Consider the following 7,810-nt stretch of genomic DNA (forward strand, 5'->3'; position numbering starts at 1 on the left):
TAATAATAATAATAATAATAATAATAATAATAATAATAATAATAACAACAACAACAATAATAATTTATCCTTTCATGCGACTTAATCATAGATTATTTTCTGGTACTAAATATTTTTTTTAATTTCATTCTCATTTTCTTCGCATTATAGTAATATAATGATTGTTATTGAACCCGACGATGACGATAATAACAAGATAGTATACAGAACTTATTTTAATAAAATTCGATCGTGTAAAAACAATTTTCCATCGATTAACAATCATTAAACAAATTAAGATGATCAAAATAGTACGATCCCTTGTCCTTAATTAAAAAGGAGACGAATTGTTTGTTTATTCGCTGCAAAATAATGATAGTATAATAATAATAGTAATAATAATAATAATAATAATAATAATAATAATAGTAATAATAATAAATAATAATGATAATGATAATAATGAATATTAATAATAATAATAATAATAACAACAATAATAATAATAATAATATTAATAATAATAATAATAATAATAATAATAATAATAATAATAATAATAATAATAATAATAATACTAGTAGTAGTATAGATGTTTTGTGTGAAGTGACGTTGAAGAAAAAGCTACGATATATTGCCTGATCCCATTCTCGTGTCCGAATTATATAATTGAACACAGTTACACCTTCTATAACGACACATCACAAGACACATTAAATCGCTATATACAGCTTTCACCTCGCACCGCAATTATGTCCAATCAGCCTATATCTTTACTTTCGTTCTTCAAGGCTAATATAAATCAACAACGAGGCTTGCAAAGCAAATTGATAGCAAAGCCTAAAAAACCAAGAAAAATACCTTGCGAATGATATTAAAAGTAACCGTTTTACAATTTGCCTTTGACATGACAAGCATATTCGCAAACAACAAATTACACATTTTACCTAAGGAGATAATCGTTCCTATCACATTTTTGAGATCAAATGGCTGATTCTCTTCATAAACACAGCCCTGACGCAAATTCATTTTGATGCTATTTCTTTTAAATATTTTTTTATATTTGTGTGACATGTGCGCATGCGTGTAGAATCGTATAGACATGTAACATGTCTTTCTCTAAGTTTTTACAAGTGTCCGAAGTATGCATTTGTTTGGTATGCCTGCGAATGATATATAAACAATCATTATCGGTACACTCCATACACGCATAGTATACAATAATCTTAGAATTACAGGAGACAGCCTTTTCTTTTTCTCCCTTACTCTGTTTGCTTCTTCGGAGCAAACGAATGTGTATGCATATGTTGTATATATTAATATTATTCGTTAGATATCTTGTACGAATCCGTGATGTGTATTTACAAATAAAAACTGCTTGCACCACGATAAACATATAGATACATATTCACATAACCATTTCACTGTACGTACACGACGGTAGTAGAAGAAAAGAAAAAACTTGTGCGATCGGCGTATATATAATATACATTGGTATTAGTCTCGAGACCATATACCTAAATAAGCTGCTAATTTGGTATTTGTCGGATTCGCTTACGTACACATACACAACCATAATTACATTTAATAATTTTTTTCTTTTTTCTTTATTAGTTTGTAAAGCAATATCAAGTATCTTTGTGTGGCATAACATAGCGGCCGGATATTCCAGACGACTGATTAATATTCGATTACACACTGTTAAAGTTCTTCGATCCTCTCTCTTTTTTTTTTTCTTTTTTTCTCTCTATACATCTGTACTAATATTCAAATGAAGGGTTATACTTAAGAAGAGGGAAAGTGTTTATCTCCTCATTTTTCGAAGTAGGTTTGAAAAAATGTAACGTTTTTTAAATGGTATATATTTCTGTTTTCTTCTTTAAAAAGCATCCAAGAGAGAGAGAGAGGAAGAAAGAAAAAGAGAAAGAAAAAGAGAGAGAGAGAGAGAAAGAGAAAGAGAGAGAAAAAAAAAGAACGAAAGAGAAACAGAAAGAGAGAAACAAAGAACGAAAGAGAAACAAAAAGAGAGAAAGAGAAAACGAAAGAGAAAGAGAGAGAAAGAACCACAACTAAATGAAACAAACTTATACACTTATTTTCTTACTCGCATTCAATTACTTTACATGGATATCAGTCATCCTCTTATCTAAAGAAACAGGGAGATTTCTTTTCAACGTCTATAAACAATGAACCAAGTAATTCTCTTGTGACGATACTACTAACATACAACAGATATACATAAAATACAGATTCTTTTGAATTTATTTGTTATTTGAATTGATTATATATATATATATATATATATATATATATATATATATATATATCTCGAGGAAGTTTATGGAATATATATAGTCGCAAATCAAACTCTTCTCTCTTTTCCTCTTTGATAACGAACTCACATATTCTCTTGCACGTTTTTATCACTATGTACCTTAACGAATATAATAAAAATAATACTTCACAGAAATATAAATAAAAGTACGGATTATGGCTTGTTTCTTAATGTATTTAGTACGATAGGTACTCATAAATATGTGTGAGCGCACCCATCAATATCGATACACAAAAATACATTTAATGCGGATATATGCATATATGTATGTAAACACATATACATATATAGAGTATCCTTTTTAACGCTCTAACATTTTTTCATTTACCGACAAATTTCCTTTCCTTTCCTTTCCTTTCCTTCTTTTTTTATTTCTTTCTCTTCTGTATTCTATTAGTCTTGAGTCTAAAGAGAGGCTTGGAACGATTATTCAGAGGCGAGCGAAAGTATTATGGAAAACGAAGGAATTTAAAAACGAAATAAAACTACTTAAAGTACTCGCGAGAATACGAGTATTAGTCTTCATATTTAGATCCCTATTGTACATGACTGTCTGAGACGTTTACTCTTTTGTTGTTTACATTTTATTGCATAATAAAAAAGGACTAGGACGAATTGATTAAAAACAATACTTGATACAGCATAGTGAAGGCTTTTACATTAAAAAGAAGAATATTCTATGAATATTCTAAAAGATTAAAAATGAATTATAATTATATAAGAAAAATTATTTGTATAAATATTGGACATATTACTCTTTTCTATTCTTTTCTAAAGATGCGATATTTTTGAAAACTCATTGATATAAAAAATTATGGTCAATAAAGTAAAATATAAAATACAGAATGTCGCATTGTGCCCAATCCAGAAAGAAACGAAGAAACGTAAGAAGAAGAAGAAGAAGAAGAGCAGCTAGAGGACTGTGCCAATGTCGTGTTTTTAGTGTTAGCCGCCTGTCTTTAATCGTAAGAAATATCAACATTTTCGAACGTGTCAAATCACTGATTTACGTATGATGTTCTCTCATATCATGCACGATCTTCGTAACAGCCCAGAAACCCGTTTGTCGTCTCGTTATGTAATATTTAAAGAAAAGATACATAGCCGGAATCACTGAGAAAAGTAGGAAAATTTTTTTTCATATACAGGGTGTCCCAAATGTCAAAAAAAGAGCACAAATTTCGTCGCATTTCATAAGAGAGGATACTTGGCTCGAACTCTCGTACTCTTTCAAAGTTAGTAGGAGGAAAAGATAAATAAACGCATAAACAAAAGAGAAATTATCTTTAAAAAGCTACGCCGGGCGATAACGAACATATTCTCTCCTGACAATTTAATTTAAAACGAACCTTTTTCTTCTCAAAATTAAATTTACGTATGTTATTATCTATCAACGTATTCTCATTCTAAGTTCAAAGAGAGAACGTAATATTAGTATAACAAGAAACTTAAACGTGGTGCACTTGCTCCATTAATTTGGATACACGCGTAATAGCTATATTAGTATCGTTATGTATCTAGGTACACATTATAAAATTATCTTTTGACGGAAACCAGTAGAAAATGACATATAACGAGGAATCTTTGTCGTAGGAAATATAGATAAAAAAGATAAATTCATGGACGGTCACCCTGTACATATTCGATACATAGTTTATAGATATAATTAAAACGCTCTTCGAAATACTGTAAAATTTCATAAAATACTCTTCTCGTAAAAAGGTGCAGATGAGACTCCTATGGGTCGGACTGATGCGATTAAAAGTTGAGATTCAGAAGTAGAAAATCAATTACCAGAAATATGGGGAGATTCTGATAAAATCGTAAGATACGACAACAATGACAAATAAACAAAGAAAAAGAAAAAGAAAAAGAAACAGAGATTCGAAACTGAGGGAAGATTTCGGCGGTCCTAGGGATTCGATTGTTTTTTCTTTCTAAGAAAGATACGAAAGAATATATACCTGAAAACGAGGGAGGGAGAGAAAGAGGGAAAGAGAGGAAGAAATGGCCAAAGTCCTAAAGAATATTCTTACCAATTAAATTGAGCCGCAAGGTTTAGATAAAGAGTGTATTGAAAGAAGAACATACGTTTTCCAGAGGACGACGCATGCAATTTGTGATAAATATTAATAATCTAGGGGATATATATCACGGTCCTCGCTTATCTTCCCTTTGCTCTTATCAACGAATTGATATGTAATAAAAATAATATTAACACGATAATAATTAGAATTGCACAAGTTATCAGCGGCCGGTGTAAAGACGACCGCTCAGCCATTCAGACTCTCCACAAATCTAAAAAAGAAGAAAGAAGAAAAAAAACAGAAAAAAAGGAAAAAAATTAGCCGAATATGTCAAAGTACGTGTCAAAATATGTCTATATTGCAAAAGATAGCAAGATCGGAGGTGGAGAGCAGGACGTGATACACGCGTTGTGTCAGGGCTCGTACAACGATCTCACAGAGAGAGAAAAATTCTTTCCTCCGTACTCTTCGTCAGTATAGGAGATCCGTTATTTTTTCCCATGAATCGTGAAAATTCCATTTGGGGAAAACTAACGAAGCATAAGTTCCATAGCGGAGAAAAAAGTGTTTCTTACTCGATGAGAGGGCTAACTCCTTCTTCTCTCGACGTTGTGTGTATACTTTTTCGCGTGCGACGAGGTCGTTCCGTTCGCGTTCTATCGATACGATTTGCCATATTTTGCGGCACGAGAATATATTCTTAGCGATACGAGACGTAATGGCAATACAGCTTCTCTCGTATGGCTCGAAACGGCTCGTGGTGGTGGAACAACAGGAGCATAATAGTAAGACGAATGCTCGACAGGACAATACGTCGGCGGGAATGAAGTCACAAGAGCTCGTACTGGCGTAAGTGCATTCGCTGAATGATGTCCCGACAATCGTTGAACACTCTCTTGATATTTTCTGTGTCAACGGCGCAGGTGAAGTGTGGGTAGCAATAGTGTTTACCATCTCCGCTGGCTGTGCTTATACGCTGCAAATAGTAACATTTTATTGTTAGTTACGATCGTTGAATTAACATTAACGTGACCAGCTGTGATTCTACTCACAAAACGTTTCGCTATTATGAGATAAAGAACGACAGTAAAAAATAATAATAATAATTAAGTTATATAATAATATGCGTAGATATATATTTTTATGGCGCGGAGAAGAATAAAGGAGACCTAAGAACCGAACAGTACATTCCTTTCATACTTACGAGAAATTCATCTCTGATAAAGTACTTGGCCCTTAAGACGTCAGGAGGTTCCGAGGGATCTGTGACTACACCAGGTTCGACTGGCGTTTGATAACGAGAGAACTCAGGAAAATAATCCTCCAATTTATGCTTTCCTGCCTTTATCTTCTCCGCCAAGAGATCTTGCTTATTTAGAAATAAAATCACGGAAATTGTGCGGAGCCACCTGAAAAAGATCAAAATAGAAAGATATAAAATCGAAAGAATTTTATTCCAAATACCGAATATAATAAGTTGGTCGATCAATTTTTCCTTTATAATACATATCGTGTACGTTACCGATTGTTCCAAATACTTTTGAAGAGATCGAGACTTTCCCGGAGTCTCAATTTCGTCGGATCTTCCCTGAGTACCATATTATAACTACTACATGCTGTTACAAATATGATCGCCGTTACGTCATTGAAACATTGTATCCATTTTCTCCTTTCGTCTCGTTGTCCACCAACGTCAAACATGCTGCAATAATGAAATCATTAATAAGTCACCTTATTTCAACGTCAATTCTTATTTTAACGACCATTCTTTTTTATTTTTTATTTTAATCAATACAATGATATTTTCAACTTCTCTAATGACGATCTTAAATCTTGAGAAAGAAGAAATCGATTCTTTTCTTTTGTCACTTTTCACGCGATATACATACCTAATAGCAAGCGCGCGCGCGATCATGAGGGGGCAAAACGGAGAGAAAGGGACTGAAAATCTGGAGCGTCGTAGATACAATCTGACACCGGCGAGTGAACGCAAAAAGGGAAAATATTATAGAGTTTTAAAGGCATTAGCGCGTGTAACGGATTTCGCTGTACGTTTAGCGTAACGTCGACATTGTATAAACGGCACCGTCACTATGACGATGCCGATGCTACTTTGCGTTATATTTACCGTCAGCCGATGTTACTGTAATACTCGGCTATATATAGTTAAACAACACTGGAGTAAAGCGAGAAGGTATTGCATATAACTTACTGAAAATTTACTTTGTCCACTTGAAACCGAGTTTCGAAGATACCGGATGTAAGGACTCGACACCTCAGGATATCCTAAAACAGGAAGAGAAAGAAAATTAGCTGGTATATTTTGTTAGATAAAAATTATTTCTTATATTACGTTTGATTTTAAATTATTAAAAAAAAAACAATAAATAAATGAATATATATAGTGTATATATTACCTGCTCCGTTGGCGTGTAGTCCGGTTGTTTTACAATAGCTACTTTGTCTAGAAAACTGAAATAAAAAAGAGAAAATATTTTAACATCTAGCGTTGTTCACGAAGTTAAGATTTATCAGAACTCGACATTAATCTGTTTGTATGTTTTAACATATGAACAAATTCTTTGTCATCGTGAACATCACTTGCTCAGGCATATCGTGATACGCTCGACCAAAATCAAGTTGAAGTATTATTGATCCATACTGCTTTTCCGTGATGACAATCATCGGTAATCAACCACATCGTTATCCTGAGAGGCCACTTCATACGTATATATGCGGTCAAATCACAATGCGGATCTCTATATTCTACCTAGTGAAAGTTGGTCAAATTCTGCACAAACATTATAAATACGGAAGTCTTTTATTTCCGAATTTATCGGAAAAATAAACAGAAATGAACCAATCAAAAACACAAAATCGTCATAAATATATCTAAACCTTTCTAATTTGATCAGACATGCGTCAAATATGTGGAATAATTCGGGACTAATGATCACCCGTTAAGCAATGCCACATATTTACTTCATTTGTCTTATTACATTCGACACCGTTGATTTAAGAAGCGTAAATGAAAAATTGAGGATCGATTCTGCTGCTATATTAGACTATATTTAAACAACGATTTGAAGACGAAAAAGAAAGAAAAAAAAACAAAAAGCACGTATGGCAAAAAAGAAATAGTAAAAAATGAAAAGTAGTCGTTCATTGGAAAAAGGTGGAATTTAAGTTTGAAGAAAGAGGAAGAGAGAACGCTCGCGCGCACACACAATACACATGTGCGCGCGCGCGTACGCTAAATCTTTGTCTCTTTTTCCAACCTCTCACTCTTCCTCTCTCTCATATCTTCCGTACCGAGGGCAGAGGAAGCGCACGAAGAGGGAAAATCGATCCTCAGTGGTGTCCTACCCTAACCCCAACCCTTACCGTCGGCCTCGTCGAGCGTGCACATACGCCTCTTTGGTATCCACTTTTCAATCCAGGTCATGGGTCACTGCCATCGCTTCTCGTC

General features: G+C 33.4%; 1 protein-coding gene across 1 annotated transcript in view; it reads right to left on the reverse strand.

The window, feature by feature from the left end:
* Positions 1–2,261: 2,261 nt before the first annotated feature.
* LOC124422006 (guanine nucleotide-binding protein G(s) subunit alpha) overlaps positions 2,262–7,810 on the reverse strand; it is a 23,441-nt gene continuing 17,892 nt past the window's right edge. Inside the window, exons 6-10 of the mRNA XM_046957864.1 lie at positions 6,759–6,813; positions 6,554–6,627; positions 5,864–6,043; positions 5,546–5,750; positions 2,262–5,317 (exon numbers count right to left, since the gene is read on the reverse strand). Coding sequence (XP_046813820.1) covers positions 5,171–5,317; positions 5,546–5,750; positions 5,864–6,043; positions 6,554–6,627; positions 6,759–6,813 — 661 coding nt within the window. The 3' untranslated portion in view covers positions 2,262–5,170. The remainder of the gene's footprint in view (positions 5,318–5,545; positions 5,751–5,863; positions 6,044–6,553; positions 6,628–6,758; positions 6,814–7,810) is intronic.

The sequence above is a fragment of the Vespa crabro genome, chromosome 2 (genome assembly GCF_910589235.1).
Source record: "Vespa crabro chromosome 2, iyVesCrab1.2, whole genome shotgun sequence".
NCBI lineage: Eukaryota > Metazoa > Arthropoda > Insecta > Hymenoptera > Vespidae > Vespa > Vespa crabro.